Source organism: Thunnus thynnus, chromosome 18, assembly GCF_963924715.1.
Source record: "Thunnus thynnus chromosome 18, fThuThy2.1, whole genome shotgun sequence".
In the NCBI taxonomy this organism is placed as follows: Eukaryota; Metazoa; Chordata; class Actinopteri; order Scombriformes; family Scombridae; genus Thunnus; species Thunnus thynnus.
The window spans coordinates 3,806,211-3,829,998 of record NC_089534.1 but is presented as its reverse complement, the minus strand read 5'-3'; the positions used below and the strand labels follow the sequence as shown (position 1 = coordinate 3,829,998).

The following is a 23,788-nucleotide window of genomic DNA, read 5'->3' as shown; positions in this document are numbered from 1 at the left end:
TTCTGTTCATCCGCATCCCCCCATCCGCATCCCCCCATCTTTCTCCAACTTATTTCTCTTTCAAGACCTCTGACAGTAATGGAAGAAAAGTCAGACTTCCCCTTTCTGAAAAAAGTACCATTTAGTCTTAAATAACAACCACTTCCAGTGATGTCGGCCTGCAAAGATGACGCAACTTTTAGAGCTCTGCTAGTTTCTGGCCTGAATCCTGTTAGAACCCACATTTTTATAGCAAGACATTGTGTTTTATCCATGTTAAGACGCTGGAATGTCGACTGCAGCAGAAAAATCAGCTAAAAATCATACAAAAATGCTGCCCAAGCCCGAGCAAAACCTGGAAGCTAACGAAGGCTGTACTAACGTTAGCATAGCTCCAGCAATGGCTGCTGATAAGAGCAGTGAAACCAAACTAGAGGGAGCTTCTCCACTAGACTTGATGGCATTTTAGCAGCAATAGAGGCAGTGAGGAAGGAGATGAGTATGGAGATCATATCTCCATATGACCTTTATTTCTATTGATTTCATTTTTAACGTATTTTGATTATACTTTATTTTTTATTTGTCTTGTGTTTGTTTGTATGTTGACATAGTTGTGCATTGCTTATGTTTCTTGAAAAACTAATAAAGAAATCAGGATGGAGGTATTCTCCACACAAAGATATTTAAGATTACAAAAAACTTAAAACATAAAGAAATGAACATTAGATATATATATATATATATATATATATATATATATATATATATATATATATATATAAAGCACCTGATTAGCTCTTTTTTAAAAATGAAACTCTGCTCCTTTGTTGCACCTTCAATCTCTCCGGCTCTGACAGAAAGCCTTACCCAGCAGATCCACAGAAACTGTTCTTGGAAAGAAATCCTGATTCAGCCACTCAATACATTCTGTCTAACCCTCCTTGATGCATTAGGCCATATATCTGCACCCAGTAAATACTGTCTCATCACAGCTGATCCACAGCGCTACTGATACTCTACATTTACAGTCCCAGTCTGGGAATCAGAAGGCAGTTGAGTCAGTGCAAGTCTGGATGTTTTATATCTACATTCAGCGATAACTGTTTGACGATTCTTTATTAAATGAAAGCTGGATGTCTGAATATTGTAAATACTGTCTTACTGCTCTTGATAGATATTGTCTGATCTCAGCTGAAGTTGGATAGGACAGGCTTTTGGAGAGTTGACTTAATTTGGTGCTTTCTTTAAAATCTTTTAAAATTAAAATGAATGAAAATCAATGTTCCACTTAAATAATATATTTCTAGCGGTGTACAAGAAAGAGATAAAAAACAGAGAAGGAATAAAGAGATAGAAGATGCCACTAAGCACTAAGAAACTTAAAAAGAGCAGATGTTCTCCTCCTATAATAAATCCTGAGTGATCAGTTGTAGAGGAAGTGATTCGGACTCTTTACTTTGCGTTTTTTTTTTAGGATCGCTGAATCAGAAAGTGCTGAGCTGGTGCTGATCTAGAAGTGGTATTTCTACACACTCCTACATTCCCATCGACTGCTGAGCAGAACAGGACGGCTGGTTGGCTGGATTACAAACTGACTGATGGACCGACTGGGTAATTAGGCGGCTAAATGAGATTAATTTCCAAGCCTCACTGTGGACCGATTTCTTTACCTACAGAGAAGAAAACACAGAGGTTTGTATTATCCATATTCTAGAAAGAGATTTTGCTTTTAAGTTTTCCAAAAGTCATTTTTTGATGGTTTGTATGTCATTCTGAAATCTCTGTTCACCCCCGTTATACTGGGATAGAAGCAAAACTCTCTGCAGCCAATGTCTCAAACTGAAACTACCAGCATGGTTAAATACCACGACGGCTAAATGTTGTTTTTTTTGTGATTTACATGAACTGATCCTATAAAGCCTCGGGGCAAAGCGCTTTGCCTTTGATAGCTCTAAATATCAGTCACTGGTAAGTGAAACTACATTTCCCAGAATCTTCTAAAGTGACCACAAGGGTTGTTGTACCTGTCATTCATGTCTCTTTCATCTAACTCAGGTCTGTTGTATCACAACCTGAGTTAGAGACGATTATTCAGGCTTTTATATCGTCCCGGCTGGACTATAGTGATTCTTTTTTCAGCTGCTTCAGCAAGTCGTCCCTGAACCATCTACAAATGCTCCAACAGGGAGACTCACATCACACCCATCTTATCATCTTTACATCGGCTTCCCATCACGTTTAGGATTCATTTTAACATCCTTGTTTTCACATGTAGAGTTCTGCATGGTGAGATGATTGTGCCTTTGACTCTGAGGAACGTTCTTCCTACAGACGTACGATCTGTGGTCTCTGTGACACCTTTAACAGCTGAAGACTCTTTTCTTCAAACTGCCTCATAGTGTCTTGTGTTTGTATTCTGTGTGTTTTTAAGGTCTGTTGTTACTTATGTTTTATTGTTTGTTTCTTTTATTGTATCTTATATTGTACTATTTAATGTCCTTTTTTTTATTTCTTTAACAATTTTACTCTTGTGAAGCACTTTGTGAGCGGCTCTGTGAAAGGCGCTATATTAAATAAACTTTACTTACTTACTAGAGTCACGACAGTCCCATAAACTGTGATGTGTGTAGTTTCATTACATGTTGACCTGCTGCAGTTTACGGGACTGTTGTGACTCCAGCTGTCTGCTGGCTCATCTACGGGAAAGTCAGACTGAAAACGACTCTGCACACTGATCTCTAGTAACTGGTTGAAGATCTGGGAGTCGACTACCGTCTCTACCTGCCGGGACGCCGACAGACTGATGTTTCGTAAAGAAACACAAACAGCAGCAGATCCATTAGTGAGCAGATTTTTTTCTGCTCTGTCTGTGAAACTGATTATTACACTGGATATGCTCTACTTAGCTGAAGCATCTGGTACTGACAGCCTATAGCTGTGTGTGATAACCTGTATTTTATGCATAATGATGACAACTCTGCAGGTGGTGCAGGATCTTTTATTATTATACTATTGTTGCTCAACTGTTTTAAATAAAATATGATGTTTCAAGGCTGCATTTTCATCCCCAAGCTTATAAAAAAAAACATCAAGATTTTATTTTTTGGCCATATTACCCAACTCTATCAGCAGATTTGCCTAAAACTCTTTATAAAATAAAAAAAGTACATCAAAAACATTCCTACCTCCTAACTACAGACAACCAACTCCTGACTAACTACAGCAAAGGTGACAGTACGACGCCTCCGTGGTTGAAAATCAGCTTCACACAAAGCTGTTTGCTCATCATGATGCAGCGGGTGAACAGGAAATGGAAAATGCCTGAATTATCTAAGTTGGCCCACCTACACGCCATGGCTTGTGTAATATCACTTGTATAACAGCACAAGAGGTCCCTCAAACACTTCAAACACATTAAAACAACTTGATTAATGCTTATTCTGCTAAAAGATGCACTACAAGGAATAGTCTTGGTGTTGACTTTTTCTATATTAATTATATTGTATGTGGTGAGACTTTATGGTATTCCCTGATATACAGTATGCTTGTGTGCATAAATTATGTAGATTACTGTATATCAGAGCTTGCAGTCCTCTTACATTAGAGGAAAACACTGAAGCACAATCAGTCGGTTAATTAATGCATGTAAACAAACGAGAAAAATGATAAGTGCTGGCTGGATATCAAAACAAACATCACACTCACATATTTAATTCACCTTCTTTTTTTTTTTTTTTCTCCTGCCAATTAATTAACATGTTTGCATTGACTTGACTGTTGATGTTATCGAAGCAAAAACGAGGTTAAAACACGATAATGAACATGGGAGATGTATTAAGACTGTGGATACGCTGCTGCAGTGTTTGTGCTGTAAATCCTTCTCTTTTTTTCCATTTAGTTCGGGATTAATGAGTCAAATTTCTTAAAATAGCAGCTTCAATCTCATAATATTTGTCACACTGGAAGAGATTTATCTTCTCCTCTTTTTTCCTCTTTTCCCATGATGCTCCTGTCTTCTCCTTAATGGTGGAACCTTTGCAGTTCAAGAAGCTGTTTCACATGAACACACACACACACACACACACACACACACACACACACACACAAGGCCAAAACAAACTAAACCCATTAAAACCAAATATGTCCTCAAAAGCTCCACATCTCTTTCTTTCCCTCTCTCTCTCTCTCTCTCTCTCTCTCTCTGCGCCTGCTTATCTCTCACCCGGCGGAGACAGAGAAGATGAGATCAATTTTAGGATCAGAGCTTGATTAAATATCGACAAGGCTCTGCTTCTCCCTCAGAAAGCAACTCTTTGATCACGAGATGAAAAGCTTTCAAAGTGCCCGTCATTGTCTCACAAATCAAACTTATTAAAGTTCGGCCTGCATATCGTCCAGCCCCCTAAAAAAACTTCAAAATTACACCATTTTTTTTTGTAATTGTAGGCATTCAATAAGCATTCAGTGTTTTCTCAGAGTCCCTGGAGCAAAGCATGATTGCAGATAGTAAAAAGAAAAACTTATCTTGCTATTATCTGGCTATTCACGTTTTTTTTTCTTTCTGCTTGAAAACTGACGCTTGAAATTAGATTGCGTTTTTTTTTTTTTTTGCTGTCTTCGACTAAATATCTTTCAAAAGCCTCTTAGAAAAACCTCTTAGAAAGTTTCATATCTTTTTTTGTAAACTTTCTGGATCTGATTCAGTGAAGATTTGAGAATAAGCAGATTGACATTTTTCAAAAGTATTCACCCATGAAGAGTGATGATTGAGGCTTTTTCTCAGCTCAGTACTTCACATTATCATAGTTTACTTGAGGGCAAAAAAACGGCAGCGTGGATGGGATGGAGGGGTTTCGCATCATTCAGTCAGTCGACAATACAACCGGCTCTAGTAATAATGTGATACTGTGCGCTACTGGAGGCTATACACATCCGTCCATAATGACAGTGTTGACTCAGGGTGGGTTCAGGTACATTTTCATGCACATAATGCAGGTTTTTCTCCTAAACTGTGAATATCAATATTGAGACTAACTGTCATTAACTGTTTGTTGTTCTTGTGTTGTTACTAAGGATGTGCAGAGAGCCCAGTATTTGTATTGGTATTCGAATAAAAGTGGAAAGAGGTTTAAAAATCTTGTTTTTAATTTTAGAAAATTAAAGTCTTACAATAAGTGTTCATGAAGTGTTCCCTTGGGAGCGCTTCATTTGTGTCTTTGGTTCAGCTTTATCTGTGGGGAACACCCCCAGACTCCGGGACTGATGTCCAAATTAGGAAATGTGCGTCATGTAGCAGGTGGATGTGACTCCCCTCACTGAGACCTGCTGATAGACGTCACAGCGGAGCAGAGGAGAGACACTGAGATAGTGATGTAACCGACCTGTGTGCTGATATTTAACATGTTTTTTTTTTTCTTCCCGAAAACAAATAATTTTTAAAATATTTGTATGAAACAAATATTCATAAAAACCCACTATTTGTGCTTTGTTTTCGGGCACACCCCTAGTTGTTACTGCTCTACCTGTTTGATATTTAATGATTTTATTGTGAGGCCTGTTTTCAAAAGTGCTTTATTTAGTAAATAAATCTTTATTACTTACTAGAAGTATTGCTGTCAATAACAGTTCGATGCCTTTGTGTCGGATTCAAGCTGAAACATTTTGTTGTTCGACTTAATGAAGGTCGGGTTTAGGTTTGGATCCATTTTTTTAACTAATCAGATTACCAAATTCAGATTTGTCTATGTTTTCCTATTGTTGTTGTTGTTGTTTGGGTTTAATTGATTGATGATTGTTTCTGGCAGTCAACATATCAGGGATTTTGTTGCATCCTTCAACACATCTCTAAGGAAGGTTTGCTTGCAAATGCTTCATTGTGATTCAACAGCCGTGGTTCCATCAACGTGTTTTTATGTGCATTTTGAAGTATCGCATAAAAAAGGTTGATGGAAACGGCAAAACTGGAAAAAAACGTCCTCAATTTGGCAAAAAAGTTTTTACATTTGCCAGAGGTGGTTTTTGCCTTTTTCAAAAGAGAGTTAATGTGTTAAATAGGAGATGGACGTAGCAAACATTTAACTCACATGACTGATCAGCTGTTTTCGTTGTCGGCGTCATCCCAGATATTCCCATAACGCAGGAAAACATGGCTGATGGTACCAACAACAACATGTGGAACGATGAGGAGACCAAACAAATTCCTGAAGACGTCTCTCCATTTTTCTCTCATAGACGGACAAAATGGTTTTATTTCTGGTTCACAACCTCTACTTCTTCTACTGTAATTATTACAGCCATGCGTAACGTTGCCTAACTTACACCGCCAACAAAAACAAACCAGTTGATGGAAACGTGCCTGTGCCTTCTTTTTTTTTGGGACATTTCAAAAGTTTGCTTACATTGGATGGAAACACGTCTAATGACTTCACTTTGATAAAAATATAAAGATGAAAGTTGTTTAGTGTGGTGGATAATATATCTCAGGTGATGTTCAAGTTGAATTTTATGGCGTACTGAAATGAACTGTAACCAGTGACTTCCTGGAAGGTAAGAAGATCAATCTGAAAATTGATGGTTTGCGTTGGGTCGGCAGTAATGCAAATTACACACAATTTGTGGTTAATGAGCCAAAACCTGCAAAACCACTGGACGGTCCATTAAACGCCCTTCAGCAAAGCACTAACACTTCCAGATCCAAACGACTCCGACCTCTAATATCTGACCTTCTTTGCATCAGACCAGAGGAGACTTTCACAACTATCTAAGAACTAAAAAGCTCATTCTTCCACGCTAGAGAGGAAACACTTTCTAAAACACATACATGGCCCAGATACTTTGGTTTCCTTGGCAACCAGCTACCGCTCTCAAAAAACCTGCTCTTATGTGCAACTTTTGAACGTTTAAAAACCGTACGATAAAGACAAACTACTGTCTCACTACATCACCGTTATGTGTCTGTTAGCTGATGCTGTGAACTGACAGCTGCCTTTTTGTGAGTTTAAAGAAAGAAAACTGTAAACTTAAGCAAAGTGTTTGTGGTGCTTGTTTTGTACCTGTATCTGGCCTCTCTCAGTGGCCGCTTTCGTAAAACAGGAAATGGCCCGCCTGAATCTGGTCTAATCAACTCCACACATTCTGCATTTTTGGTTTTGTCACTATCTTTGCTGCACTTCTCTGAGATCACTTGTCAATCAAACAGTGTGGGTGCTTCTGTTTCTTGTAGTTTCTGTTGATGCAGTTCATGGATGTATTATGACAGCTGAAATACAGTGAAATTCAACCCGTGTGGCCGACTGCAGTACTGCAACACAAAAACAAAAAAATCCCACACAGCCCAAAAAGCCTTTTACTCCGCCATTATACTAGGGGTGTGCCCGAATACAAATACATTATTCTGCAAAGCACAAATAGTGGGTTTAATACAACTATTTGTTTCATACAGATATTTTAAAAACTATTTGTTGGGGGTGTTCCCCAGAGATAAAGCTGAGCTACTGACACAAGCAAAGTGCTCCTAAAGGACTCTTCATAACCGGTTGTTCCTCTTCTCCTTTCCACAAAGTTAGGTTATAAAAAATGGGCAATAAATGAAAAGTGCAAAGCAATAATTGCCTTTGAAGTTCCTCCCTACATGTTACACGCTGTGCTGTCTGTGTGTTATTGGTGTATAAATAGTTAGAGGTCTGTCTGCAATGAGGCGATGAGTTTTAGCTCAGTAATCAGCGCAGTTGTCTATGATTTGGGAGACTCCAGTTTTCCAGGATTTTTAAGCCTCTTTCCACTTTTATTCAAATACAAATACAAATAATTTTGCTGCCTCAACAAATACAAATACAAATACTGGGATCTCTGCACATCCCTACATTATACAGTAAAAAGACACGTCTGTAAAACTGTTGACAAGTCGCCTCAAATGACAAACAAGATCAATTATTTATCTTTTGTGTTATGAGTTTTTCCATCCTTGAACCTTTCTTTCTCAGAGGCTAGAAAAGCTATCGAAGCTAGCGCTACTGTATGTCTAGATGTAAAGTCTGGTCATGGTCACAAAAGAAAAATGGAAGAGAAAAAACATTGTTGACATTGCAGTAGATAATAACCTGAAAGAATGGGGCACTGCGGTGGCTGTCACTGTAAAAATGTGATGAATGTTTACAGAGTAGAGCTACTATACCACAGAGAGAGAGAGAGAGAGAGAGAGTTCACAACAGATAATGGAAAATACTGGACTGGTTTACTCAACTTCAACAATCTGCATTGAAGGGCAGTAACATAAAAAATGTCCAAATTAAAATATTATGGATTATTACTGTTATAAATGTTTTTAAAAAATACAAAATATGTTTTCATGTCACATAAAAACTGTTTGCAGCAAAAAAAAAGCTTCAGAGGATCCTATTTATCCTGGTCACAGCCAAAGTTCCCAATTCAAAAACTAAAAATAAAAGGCTGCTAAACTAGTTCCAGCTCCAAGTCACCACCGGCAAGCGTGCAACACACACACACACACACACACACACACACACACACACACACACACACACACACACACACGCAGACATGCACGTACATATAGAGAGCCAGAGCCAAAGGGAGCACTGGGGCCCAGGGAGACAGATTGTCTTTTAATTGGTTGAAAACTGCAGAGCTTTGAGAAGGGCTGAAGGGACACACACACACACACACATACACACACACCCCACACACACACACACACACACACACACACACACACACACACACACACACACACACACATATAGACACACCACACACACACAATGTCCTCTGTGATAGTGAGGAGACGTAGCCAGTCCCTGCTGACTGACTGGTATAATGAGCTGAACTCAGGCCAAAACCTGGAGGTGAGTGTGTGTGTGTGTGTGTGTTTGTATTGTGTGTGTGTGTGTGTGTGTGTGTGTGTGTGTGTTTATGGCAACCTGCTGATATCATCAAACTGAAAGACAGGAAGATGGTTCAGACATTGAAGGGTCAGGAGAGTGTAAATGTGTGTGTGTGTGACGGCTGGACCATCACTGCATCCCCGCTGTGACTTTTGGCAGCTGAATGTTTCCTCAGCGGCCAGAAGTAAAACACTACATCTTGACCGATACTGTCAAAAATCTGAAGGCTGATATTACAACAAACTGATTTAAGATTAAAGCAGCTGATTGATAATATTCTGCTAGAATTCAATATCTTAAAATTATACAGCTTCTTGGATATATATATATATATATATATATATATATATATAATCCCTCTTGTATATACAAACGATATGTGCAGGACAGTAGCTGCACGTTCAGTCAATCATATCAAAATTTCACCTCACATTTCACGCTTTACTTTCATCATTTCCACAGATAATACTAGTTGATGATTGGCTGGCAGGTGTCCATTATAATTGCATATTGATTCAGTGAGCAGAAAACTGTTTTTTTTCACAAAAGGAAAAAACAAACAAACTGAAGCACCACAAGACAATAACATAACAAAAAATACATTCATAAATTAACTGGAAGATCTCTTAAAATGCCAGAATATCTGATATTTAGACCAAGTTATCCACCTCAGCCAAATTCATTCTCATAAAGTGTTGCACTAATTTCTTGTGGATGTTGGCTAAATATATATATATATATATATATCCATATTTGATCTAACATGATACTTAATAAATGTCCACTTTTGCTTTGACTTTGAGACACTCTTTGGTATATTTCAAAGCTATAAAAGGAAAATTAGTCACAAAAAACCCTGGATGTACAGATGATCCACCTCTGGATCATGTTGTCTAGAAATGGATCTCTTATTACGGGAGATGGGCACGACGGTTTGGACGTCAGTATTGGTTCAATGTGACCCTGTTTTATATTAAAGGTTTACATGTTTTGGACGAGACGCAGTGATGTAACTGCACAGATCCATATTGCAAAAATGATATATATATATACATATATATATATATATATATATAATTTTGTTTAGAGTAAAAACAGCGTTCAGCGTTTTCAGTCAGACATCATTCAATCTAACGTTACAGTCAGAATGACGACCAGACATCAGAGTGATGTTTGGAAGTATTTTAACAAAATAAACAACATTAACGTGCAGTTTAAGTGCTCAAATAGTGAAATGATTTAAAAAAGCTCATCCCTACTTATTACATCCTATGTGGTCTTATTAAGTGATGAACATAGTGACAGTGTGTGTGTGTGTGCGTGTGTGTGTGTGTGTGTGTGTGTGTTACCTCCGTATAGTGCGGAGCAGGGTGGATCGAGCCTCGTTGTGGAAGGTGATGATGATGGAGGTGGGAGGAAGATCAGAGTCATAGTGGAGGAGGGTGCACCTGCAGACAGGAAACAGCAATAAGGAAATTACAAAACAACCTCAGCCTGAAATAACGATCTGTGTCGACATGAATGTAGTGAAAAAACTCCCAAACATCGTCTGCTGTAGACAGTTTATACTGAGCCTTCATCATCATCATGTAGAACAAAAAGTTGTAAAGAAACAAAACAGCAACAACAGAGTGTTTGTTTTTCACCTTTTCATCATCAGGTCATGTGACTCAACATCCAATTTCACTGAAAAACTCATCATGTGAACAAAAAAGAAAACGGCTTTTGAGTAGCTGTCCACTGTAGTGACCACCATGCATGAAAGGGTTAAATTATGTTTTAAAGATAAACTACATCTGGCAAATGAGGAAATATCTTGTTGTACATGTCAAGTAGTAGAAAACATACCCAACACTATATACTGACACCATTTATACACCTGTAATAATGATATTTAACATCTCTTAAAACCTTTACATATCATTTTATACCTGATGAATCACTAATGTTTGTGATAAGATCATTAGAATTTAATTATTTCTCCAGTTTGCTGGGATTGTTTTACACACACACACACACACACACACACACACACACACACACACACACACACACACACCTAAAGTGACTGCGTTGTCACACCAGACCTGTTGAAGATGAATTATAGATGACCAGCCAGAAGCTCATTAAAATACACCACATATCAGTGTCTGTGAGTGTGTGTGTGTGTGCTGCCTTCGCTGGGTCAGCAGCCTTTTCGTCTAAAAGAGCAGAGGCACACACACACACACACACACACACACACACACACACACACACACACATACAGACACGCACATACACACACACACACACACACACACACACACATACACACACACACACACACACACACACACACAGACACGCACATACACACACACACACACAGCATAATGAGACGACTGGCCTTTACCTATCAGTTTGATGGATTGGTGACATTTTCAAAGAGAAACAGCCGGCTTGCTCTGTTCTGGCCTTCATTTTTAAAAATCTCACCTTTCTCAAATTTATGCTTGTGTGTTAAAACGTCTAAAACTCAACACAACACGCTGCACCGTTATCCAGCCGTGTGTGTGCTTCTCTGCTGTTTGTCTACCTTCATGATGTGTTTTTAGCCACGTTAGCAGCACGGCTGTAGGGACGATAATATCAGTCTGTCAGTCGTTCAAACGCTTTGGTCCAGATTGAAATATCTCTATTACTATTGGATGGACAGTCATGACATTTGATACTTTCACAGGCTCCAGAAGATGAAGTCTATTGATTTTTTTTTTACTTGTTCTGTGAAATATCTCAACAGTTACTTGGTGGATTGGCACAGAATGTTGTACAGACATTTGATTAATTGTCTGGTCTAAATTTCAATGTGAAAACTTTGGATTCTGACTAAATATCTTCAAAACTACTGACGTTCCCATCAGCCTCAGCTGTACTTTGTTTATACTTTGGTAACAAGCTAAACTGAGACGGTGACTAACTACAACGTCACAGAGCTGCTGGCATCTTGTTGACATTTGTTTATTGAATATGTTGATTTTGGAATATCTGATAAAAATACTGTACTGAACAAAGAAAGAAAGATTTGATTGAATTTTCCCATTTTATTAAAGTTGTAAAGATGAAAGATGTTGCATGTGATAAAAACTATGAGCAACAATCCAGTAAAAAACAGAATGAAAACATGAAATGCAAAACCAAAGTTCTACCAACAACATTAATGACCTGTTAATAAAGAAAATTAGCTTAGCTTGTTTGAGTTCAATGCACCTCATGAAGCACTGGAATACATGTATGTACATATACATACATATATGTTAGGGGTGTGCCCGAATACAAATATGTTATTCTGCAAAGCACAAATAGTGGGGTTTTTACGAATATTTGTTTCATACAAATATTTTAAAAATTTTCGGGAAAAAAAAACATGTTAAATACCAGCGTGCAGGTCAGTTACATCACTATCTCAGTGTCTCTCCTCTGCTCCGCTGTGACGTCTATCAGCAGGTCTCAACGAGGGGAGTCACATCCACCTGCTACATGATGCACATTTCCTAATTTGGACATCACTCCCGGAGTCTGGGGGTGTTCCCCAGAGATAAAGCTGAACTACTGACACACGCTTCATAAACACTTATAACACTTTAATTTTCTAAAATTAAAAGCCTAATAAAAACAAAAACAGGATTTTTAAGCCTCTTTCCACTTTTATTCGAATACAAATACAAATACAAATAATCTTGCTGCCTCAACAAATACAGATACAAATACAAATACCTGCACGTCCCTAATATATGTTTTATTATTTCCTTCAAACTAGAATATAAATTTTTGAGCATAATTCTAATGATCTTATTTCACTATTTGTAGGAACAGATGAGAGAATTATATTAACTCACCTGAAAGTTTTACATGTTTTTTTGTAAATTTTATTTGTGTGGTAACAGAATTAATTTGTATACAATATTATTTGGATCTAATGTTTTTATTGGAGCACCTAAATTATTATATTTTGTATGGCCATAACAAAGTAAACAAACTAATTAATTAACCAACCAACTATAACAGTTGACTGATATTAATACAATTATAACATCACATTTATTCTTGTTGGGTTTGTTATAATAACCTATAGAAACATGTTTATTCAGCTCATATAGCACAAAGAGTGACGTCACTATTTGTTGCTCCATAACTACAGACCAACATTTATCATAACAGCGACACGTTTCACAGTTTACCACCAATAAATGTTGGAAAACTCGTCTCTGTTTCTGCTTCACTTTGTAGTTTAGAGAGATAAGATGTGTTTTTCCTTCAACTATCTTTTTTAGCTTGTGTCGCTCAGAGGCAAGATGACTCATCTACTGTTCAGCCATCTGAACTAAGGTGACAACACAAACATGTTGATTAGTTGTGATCAGACAGGAAACTGCACGTTAGAGGGTATCAAGGGGTCAATGTTTCTCAGTAAAACCCTTAATTTCTATGAAACTTACCTCACAAACTGTCATTCACTCTGGTAACTTTGACACATACAGAATCTGTACTTCTAGATACATCTCTTCCACTTTCCAGTAAACCAACAGTCTATTTAGGTTACGTATAATAATTCTGCATCATATTTCCCAATTACATTTCTACAACAGAAGACCAAATAGTGCCTCATCACTGATATTTTGTGGTTTCAGCTCCTGTCCAACTGTCTGCACCTCCTCCGTCTGTGTTTCGCTGGGAGTTAAAACACAAACTCAACTCTTAATTTGTTGTATTAACAGGTTGGCACGTAGCATCAGTCAGTGCACATGAGCACCCAGCTGTGAAATAATACTATCAGCACCTCATTAACTCGCAATTTGATTTTTTTTTTTTTTTTTAGTTTAGTTTAGAGCCTTGATGATTAAGTCAGAAAACAATATTGTTTGGCAGATTATTTCAGAAACAAACATATGATTCATGCTTTTACTCCTGTAATATGTACAAACTTTGGTGTTTATCTAAATATCTAATAAAGTCTTTTCTTCCCGTTTCCTTTGTGCATCATCAGCTGCATTTTCTATCACCGAAACATTTGATAAAGGAATCAAATTTAACTCGACATGAGGACAGAAAGCAGAGAAATGCAAACAAGCCAATTAGTAAATCTCATGGTGCAGTCTGTGAGCTTTAAACACACTTTTTTTTTTTTTTTAAATGAAGGCCAGAACAGGCTGCGAGCAGACTGTTGTCACTTTACATTCAGACTTATTTCTGTCTTTGTGCTTTGCCTCCCTTCTTCCTTCCTTTTTTCTTTTTATATTGTCTCTCTCTCTCTCTTTCTCTCTCTCACTGAGAATAGGAATACACGCTGTATATATTTGTCATATCATATCCCATCTTGCCCCTCTCTGCCTCCTCCATCCCCCCCTATCTCCCTGTCTCCATCTCTGGTTTTCCTGCAGTTGATTTATTCAGCAGCTCTACCAGAGAGGAACGATGAGAAGATAAAGACGAGCTGCTACTGTGTGTGTGTGTGTGTGTGTGTGTGTGTGTGTGTGTGTGTGTGTGTTGGAAAAAAGGACGAATGAGGCCGAGAGACACCGTGACAGACAGGCAGAGAGAGAGACAGACAGATATACGGATAAAAGTTGTGCTGACAGATGACTGATGTTGAAGCTGATATGAACAAGCTTCCATACTCCCTGAGCGTATGTATGTGTATGAGAGTGTGTGTGTGTGTGTGTGTGTGAGTTAACTTCCTGCATCAAAGCTCAAGAGGACACACATCGGGAAGGAAAAAAAAATCAGGAGAGGGGAGAAAATAGATGAAGAGGAGGAGAGGGACAGAAGGAAATAGAGAAGAGGAACACATGATGGGCGAGGAGGGAGGGAGTCTAAATAAGGTGAAGGAGGTGAGAGGAGAGGTGAGGAGGTTTAAAGAAAGAAAAAAGGAGGTTAAAGAAGGTTATAACAAGATTATAACAAGAGAAGCAGGTGACACAAAGGAAGGCAGGAGGACGAAATGGAGGTGAGTGGGCGAGAGCAAATAAAGCCTCTTTCACACATTGTTCCCAGTAAATTACTGGGATAACCTTTGAGGCACCGCTAGAGATTTTCACTATTCACACACGCAGCTACATACAGGAACGTTTCTGTCTTGCGCCTTTTCACACTTGCCATGGCAGTGCTGGAATAAATGGAGCAAAGGACAGTCCAGCAGATGGCGGTCATGCAACACTTATGGATGGACATCATCATAAAACTCAACAGAAGAAGAAGAAGAAGAAGAAGGGGCACGGCTGGATGCATGCGTACGGGCTGGAAGACAGCAAGGAGCTGTTTTTGTCTGGTGTTCTTGTAATGTATTTAATATCCAACAAGTTTGCGAGACAAATCACCCGCGAAAGCATTGACGAGGCAACTAGTGGAGTCTTGTGATTGGTTCACTTTAAAGCGTCTTTACGTGTTTGTCCCTGCAATGTTACTGCTTTCATTCACGACACAGCCGTACTGGCATTTTCCCTGAAATGTCATGGGGTCTTGAGGTGGGAAACCGGCTGTACAGATTTCCCTGAATATCGATCCCTGCTCCCGTTCACACATGACCCCATGCAGGAAATGAGAGACTAGTGAAGAAATGGAGATGTATGTATGGAGAGAGGTAGAGGAGAAGAAGAGAGAAGTGAAGAAAAGACAAACAGAGAGGAGAAGAAACTGAGAAAAAGGAAAATTGTGTAGAAATGTGAAGTGAAACAGAAAAACTGAAAATAAAAAGAGAATTGTAAAGAAAGAGGAATATATACTCAAAGGTATTATCATTAAGCACAGAAACATCTGCTTCATTCACTGAAGATAAAAACAAAACACGGGAGAGTTATCATCCATAATATATCAGAGGCACCAGACTAGACCTTAAAGGTCACATTATGCAAAATGCACCTTTTCATGTCTTTTCAACATAAATATGTCCCCGGTGTGTCTAGACACTCCCAGACTATGAGAAAAGACCATCCTTTCTCTTCTTCTCCGGCTCCGTCTTTAAGTAAACGCATGTCCAAAAACACTGTTTAAATTTGGCTCCCTTTATGACATCATAAAGGGAAATGGAAATGTCCCCACAACGACTAGAAAACTGTTGTATGTGTGAGTGATGGATCGATACCGACTGTCCGCAACGCAATGTCAAACTTGTAAGCTGTAAATTTTGCCACGTTTTATGCTGTTATATTGTTTATTTAGCAGGTTAACCTGTTAAACTGGGTGTTAGCATGTTACACGGCTAATATGGCTAACAATGTTGGACTAATGTAGTTGAGGGAGAGTCAAGAGAAACTGTGTGAACGTTAAGCCTCATTTGAAACCAATTAAATGACGACAGTAGTAGGTTGGATGGTGGTAACTGTGTTTTCATGTTGCTTTTTGTTAAACTTTGAACTGCAGCGCTAGCTCAGCTAGCTTTGCTGTTACACGTTAGCCCGTTCTGCCCCGTGATCCTCGCCGGTATGTGTGTGTTGCTGCTGTAACGTTATGTAAATGTACTTGATAGATTGCGAACGTTGCGTAGCTCTGATTAGCACCCGGCAGCTAACTTGCTCAGACCATAAAGCTTTAGTGGCCTGCTGTGGCAGTGTATGTAAAGTCAAGCCGAGGCTAACGTGTCCATTCTTCTCCACAGATACACTTAGCGTTACTGTAATACTAGTATTTGTGATGCTACTGCAGCTCCGTTGCAGTTCCTGTATGAATATGAATACTGGAAAGCCACAACCAGTTCAGTAGCAGGACACGGGGAGCGGCGGCTCATTAGCATAGACACAGAAACAGCCCATCCAGAACAGGGCTGAAACAGAGGGGTATAGAGGCATGCTAGCCTGCATAATCTCACTGGCATTTTCAGCAAAAAAACTTCAAAGACATGTTTTGGGGGCCTCAGAGACCTATATTAACTTATTGAAAAGGAGTATAATATTTCACCTTTAATCATCTCCCAAATACATGAAACTCTATATCTCCATACTGCCCATTGTTTGACTAAAGCAAAAGAAGATGGAAGAGGATGAGACAAAAACAAGACAGACAATAAATAGAGGAAAAAAGGGGAAAACAAGAAGGAGGAGAGGAGGTTAAGAGGGGTGCAGAGGGTAAAAGAGAGGTCGAAAAGAAATAATAGAAGAGGAGAAAGAGGAAAAAATAGTAGAGGAGAGAGAGACGAGCAGAGTGTTTTACTGTAGATTTCTGTCCAGATGGTGTGAAAAGCATTCATATTTAATGAGCAGAGCCATTTGAGGAGTGGATGTTGGTTTGCGTGTGTGTGTGTGTGTGTGTGTGTTGGCTCATCAAAGTTCATCTAGAGTTGAGATAAACACATGAAAGGAGAGGTCAAAACCAGTGGCGTCCACACTCACACACACACACACACACACACACACAGTCTCTCTCTCTCTGCAGGCGGTGCAGCCGACCTGTCAAAGTGTGTGTTCGTGCTGCAAAATACTAATGACCACTGATGTAGCCCTGAGATACTGTCAGACCTGTTCACACACACACACACACAGAATACCTACCTGCAGCCTCTGATTAACACTCCTCTCTCTCTCTGTCCTTCATTTGTTCTGCCTCTTGGCTTTTTTTTTTCTATTCTCTTTCTCTCTCTCTCTCTCTCTCAGTACCCTGCTATGCCCTCTCCGTCTTCCCCTCTTGTTCCGGTCTCTCTCTCCTGCCTCACTCACGGCTGACAAGTTGCCTACATAAAGACATCAAGACTTGGAGTTATGCTCCGTATTGTAAGTAAGCAGTGGTTTCCAGTGCTGTTTCTCAGCCACAACGGATGGAAATACTTCACTTTTCTATCAAAATTAGTGTTTTTTTCAAAATGCACATAATTGCTGAAAAAAAATCACCAATCAGATGCCTCTAAAATTAAGGTTTGGTTAAGTTTAGGAAATAAAAACTACTTGGTTAAAGTAAGGAAAAGATGCTCACCCATCCACGTTAACCTCCTTCTTAAAGTTACTACAAGGAACTTTCATTTTGTGTTGATTTTAGCGCCTCTGTTCTCCCAGAATGAAGACTGCATTTCCCATGAGCACCACCGCCTCGTGTCGTAAAGATCTCGGCTAGTGTTTGTTTTGGAAGCGAGTGAAAGAAAGACGCTACTTGTATTTAATATAGGGGTGTGCCCGAATACAAATATGTTATTCAGCAAAGCACAGATAGTGGGGTTTTTTTATGAATATTTGTTTCATACAAATATTTTAAAAAATTTTTGTTTTTGGGAAGAAAAAAAAAAAAAGAATACCAGCGCACAGGTCGGTTACATCACTATCTCAGTGTCTCTCCTCTGCTCCGCTGTTACGTCTATCAGCAGGTCTCAACGAAGGAAGTCACATCCACCTGCTACATGACACACATTTCCTAATTTGGACATCACTCCTGGAGTTGGGGGTGTTCCCCAGAGATAAAACTGAACTACTGACACAAATGAAGGGAACACTTCATGAACACTTACTGTAACACTTTAATTTTCTAAAATTAAAAGCGTAATAAAAACAAAAACAGGATTTTTAAACCTCTTTCCACTTTTATTCATATACAAATACAAATAATTTTGCTGCCTCAACAAATACAGATACAAATACAGATACTGGGCTCTCTGCACATCCCTAATTTAATATTTTTCTTTTTTAAACACAGCTGTTTGCAGAATGCGTAGCGACGAAGTAAGCTGTCTGAGATTAATAATTGTAATATGATGATGGTGAAGCAAAGTAAACTTTGTTTACGTTAGCGTTCATGCAGCGAGGTTACAGGTAAGGCTGCATTCACACCAAATCTGGTAATGTGGCAACTTCCTGCAGGGTTGTCTGGAGGTGTTTATTTGTGCTTTAGAATGTAACCACTGTGAAACAATCAGAAAATTATGTTTTATTTATCTGATTCACTTCGCTACACTGCTGCTCCCTCTTCATTCACTCTCTAGCTCTCTTGACCACTGCTGCTCTCTCTCTTTTTCTCTCATCTTTTTTACAATAAGTCTAACTTTTCCTTTTAACGTTATCAAACGAAGAGAAAGGTCCTCGCCTCGTCCTAGTAACGTCTTTGTCCTCCCTCATGCTACGATGCTACCTGTAATGTAAACATGGGCTCTTCTGCTCTGTGTGCTGCAAATAGCTTCGTCTGATTTCAGTTTTTAGAATAACTATATAGAAATAATCTATCTTCTCGCATCGGAGGCATCATGAGACTGTTTCTTAACCAGTTAAAAGTTCCTTCTAGTAATTTTAAGAAGCTGTTGTGTCACCTCATGTGATTCCTGCCGTTGCTCTTGACAGACAAGAGATGACTGATGCTGCTGTTCTTCAGATGAGCGCACTGAGCGATGTGAGACTACAGTAATAAATTCCATCAGACGTTGCATATTTTTCACCTGCTGGTTTTAGAAAGACACGCTCAGCGACAGATGACATTTTACGTCATCTTGGGAGTCACAAAGATAGAGGAACAGGTTAGAATATATCACCTAACACACACACACACACACACACACACACATAGATATGAAGCTTAGCGTAAATTCAGGCAGGAAGACTTTCTTTAACCGTTCATTCATTTCCCTCTCTTCTCTTTCTTCCTCCCGCTTTCGTATCAGCTGTTTAAGGGCGTCACTCCTAGTTATCAAATCAGATTGCTCCACGATTTCTAACCACCAATCACGGCTAACCTGTCAAACTTTAAAATCTGTTTCCCTTTCTGTCGCTGTCAGCTGTCATTCTCCTCCATCTCATCCATCCACCTCCACGGCTGCACCCCGGAAGTTCTCTCCTCCTCATCCCCAGATCACCATCTCGCCTTCTCCACTCCGTTACTTCAGCACCAGAGTTCACCAGAAACCGCTACCTACACCACCAAGATCTACGTCTCTTCATCACCGCCACCACCAGTGTCTAGACTCCATCGGGGGGGGGGTTATCCTATACTACTCTCGCATTCACCTCCCCCCTTTCATATCCAGTGACATCATGATGGGGTTTAATCGCCAAAGACTTTTCCACCTCCATCTATCACGCTTGTTCAATAAATATCATTTACTTCATAAAGAAATTGAGTCTGCTGATTGAAATAATAACACACGTAGACGTCCCAGTTAGCAAGGAAAATAAATCAGCTTTATAAACAGGAAAACACTTAAAAACCCAACATTTCACTCTGGATCTTCTACCAACTAGTTTCTCACCTCAACACTAAAACAAGGTAGAAAAGTCTTTCATTCAACTCTCTTCTCTGACGCTTTTTCTGTTTTTCAGCAATAAAATAAATCTGGCAGCTGCAATAATTTCACAGTCTCACAACAGTGGCCTCTACTATAAACTGACCTGATAACATTTACATCCAGACAGTCAGTGACAAGTCAAACCATCAACCTACCACCTGAGATACAACAACTCTTCTGTTAGACGATCTGTGGACATGAAACTTCTACTTGAGTTGGACTTGAGTCATAAAAATCTGAACGTGGACTTTATTTACTCACTCAGGCCATTAGCAAGTTGCTAACGAGTCCCTGGTTGTTCAAACTCTATACAGGAACCTCATATGCAACAATGGAAACACAGTGCATTGAATAGCTATTTGTACAGTAAAGTATTGAATCCAGTATTTTTCAGTGTGATAGTCTTCGGGATAAAGATGTGCAGTGGGAAGTATAATATCATTTTGGTTTTATTTGGCCTGGGTGTCGTGATATGGAACAATGTCAGTTTATTCTGAGCAAAGTTACAGCTCGCCTGCTGGAGTAAGATATTTTGTTAAGCTTTTCACCTCTGGCCTTTCTCTCTTTGTTTTCCCCGCTATCTCCGTCTCGCTTCTATTCAGGTGTTCACAGAGGAGAAGATGGCCTAGTTTTGGCTGGTTAGGCAAGATCAATTTACATATTTACACACACACACACACACACACACACACACACACACACGGCGGCGGCGGTGACTGAGGGAGCGAGGGATTTCTCTTCTCTTGATCGAGAGAAAAGAAAAGACAAGAAAAGAAAAGAAAAGAGAGACAGCAAGGGACAGTTGATAATGCCTCATTTCTTTTTTTTACTGGAAAATTCCATTAGGAAAATTTCTGAGTCAGTGATTCCATTGAATGAGAAGCTCAAATGAATAGTTTCAGTGAATTCAACAATTTTAATTGAAGCAGGTTCAATCCCCAAAAGGAAGTGAAGGAGTGTGTGTACATGGGGAAAGAAAAACTGACCAGGTTGTGGCCTGATATCACTCAATTCTGCTGCCAGTGTCCAGATTTGAATGTATTTATTTTCTACTTTTATAAAGCACATTACAAATAAAGTAAGTTGGGTGTGAAAAAAGGTTTAAAAAAAAAGTTAAAAAAATATATAAAAGACAACCAATCATATACGTACAGACACATATCAGCCAATGGGGCGTCTATAAAGATGGGTTGGATGGTCATGTGGTTTCAGGCCAATCGTTGTCCAAGAAGGGACATGGGTGACGCAATATTTGGTCCATTAACTAGAAAGGTGCAACTAGGGGGTGGTGCTTGGTAAACCTATATGTCATATCTAATAGGCACATTTTTAGATGAACAAAAAACCCCAAGCACCGCCCCCTGGTTACACCTTTCTAGTTAATGTTGTTTTCCTCATAAATCAACCTCTCTTGGGTTGTAAATAATGATCTCACAGCAACATATATGAAAAAAGTGTGATTTTGTTATAAAATATCAACAATTAAAGTTTGTTTCTTTCAACCAGGATCTTTCTTTAACTCTTAACCGAGTAGTTTTAGTTTCTTAAACTTAACCATAAAAACATCCATACGACGGCACCGAGAAACTGCTGAAAAACACGATTAAAAATGGAAACTCCTTGGGGAAGTAACAGTGTGATATGGAAATATTCCATAAATATGTAATACATGCAGAATGGAATTGCTGGAAAAAAAAAAAACGTCAAAATGTTTGTGTTCAGTACATGAAGAACATAAATAACAAATGAAATGCATGGAAAATGAGTACAGGAGTACAACTATAAATATGACTGAATATGTAAGAGAAATTATACAGAGAAAAGCTCTTTATAGGTGGTTTGACTCTTATTACTCTGAGTGAGAATGAAATACGGATGTTGAATATTATGTTTCCTTTATGAAAAACAATGTGATTCTCTGATAATGTCTACCATATTCAAAAATACAGACATCTACTTAACTGCATGGCAGCAGATATCATCTCTAAGGAACGTGGCCGTGTGTGTGTGTGTGTGTGTGTATGTGTGTGTGTGTGTGAGGAAGAGGAGGGCTGCCGCTGTCATGTCTGACATGTCTGTTGAATTGGCATTTACACAGCTGACAGACAACACTGCTGCCACTTCAACATCCACTTCTTCTCTGTGATCCTGCGCCGCATTTCATCAGAAAATCAATTTCACTCCACACACACACACACACACACACACACACACGTGTGACGTCGGTGAGGCAGAGCAGATATAAGATACAGACCTGCTAGCGAGCTCAGCATCAGTCTGATGTAATGTAGCAACAAACTGGAGAAAGTGTTTATTGTACTTCCCTGTAAAAAAAAATTGTTCTGGATAAAAATCTACACTATGGAGCACAAACACACCTGATATTGTTTCAGATCCAACAACTGCAAACCTAAATGACAAAATAGGTTGTTATGGCGATTACAAATATAATTCATATGAGCTTTATTTAGCATCTCTATGATGAGGGTTTGGTTAGATGTTGGGCAACTAAGATTACTTGAGTAATTACATCACACATGTGTAAGCTGAATACTGGACAATGATTGGCTGCAAACTGGTTGTCATGTCTCAGATCCTGCTGGTAGATACACGCCTTCCACTCAGATTCATTTATGTGTTTAGTGGGACCATGTACAATATTAAACATACTGTACTAGAGTTAGCTTATAATGTTAAGGTGAGCTCAGAGAAGCTCAAACGTCCAACAAGAAGCGAAACACATGTTTTGAGCGGAGGCAGACTTTAAACTAACGTGTGATGCTGATATATTTCTGGTTGGACGATCACTCATGACGACATTAATGCAAAGTGAAACCTGAGCCACCAGCGAATCATTGTGTTATTTTGCTTATTACATTGGTTTACATATGCACATCTAATAACCCTCTAACGACAAAGTAAGTTACATATTCACACTATATGTGCTGCTGTACTTTCACAACGTAAACCATGAATCAAGTCATATAGTGTTTGTATTTTGCTTTCATGTGACTGTTTTCAGCCTGACGGAGACACAAAGACTCAACACACGATGTAGATTTTAGATCAGCTGTTGTTTGAAGCTGCTTGATCTTTCATTGTTATGATGTCATTAACAGTAAAATCACTGGAGCGACGTTATCCAACACCAACAGAGCTTTTTTATTAGTTAGACTCACTTCTTAGATGATCTGAAATTTTGTATTTAGAAACAGATGGTGAAGTTTTTCAAAGTCATCAGTACAGTCACGACTTTAAAAAAAAAAAAAAAAGGAGGCGATCTCATTTCGGAGTAGTACGCTTCATTATCATCACTCTACAACTGTCCTGCTGTATTATCACAACAGTATAATATTCCCTCTGATCTGAGCTAAATTAGGCCAAGTAAACAGATTTGACTGCAGACTCTGATCTAATCCATTTAAGGGGATTTCATCAACAGACATCTTCTGTGTTTGTTCTGAACCACTTCTCCTTCACATGTTTTTTTTTTGTTGTGAATAAAGATAAATGAAAGATGAATGAATGAATAAGATGTTTAGGAGACATTGTGCACAGAACGAAACTCTACGAAATCTTGAGCAGAAGTTGTTTTTCAGAGTATAATCATTTTTTTTTTAACCAGTTTATTTTGTTTTGAAAGTGCGCCATAAAACAACTAAATTTAGAGGAGGAGGGG

At 38.8% G+C, this 23,788-nt stretch overlaps 1 protein-coding gene across 3 annotated transcripts in view; it reads right to left on the bottom strand.

Moving 5' to 3' along the window:
• galnt14 (UDP-N-acetyl-alpha-D-galactosamine:polypeptide N-acetylgalactosaminyltransferase 14 (GalNAc-T14)) overlaps window positions 1-23,788 on the bottom strand; it is a 203,702-nt gene that overhangs the window by 65,872 nt on the left and 114,042 nt on the right. For all 3 annotated transcript variants that reach the window (XM_067573198.1, XM_067573199.1, XM_067573196.1), the window contains one exon: window positions 10,232-10,330. In XM_067573198.1, the coding sequence (XP_067429299.1) occupies window positions 10,232-10,330 (99 nt within the window). The remainder of the gene's footprint in view (window positions 1-10,231; window positions 10,331-23,788) is intronic.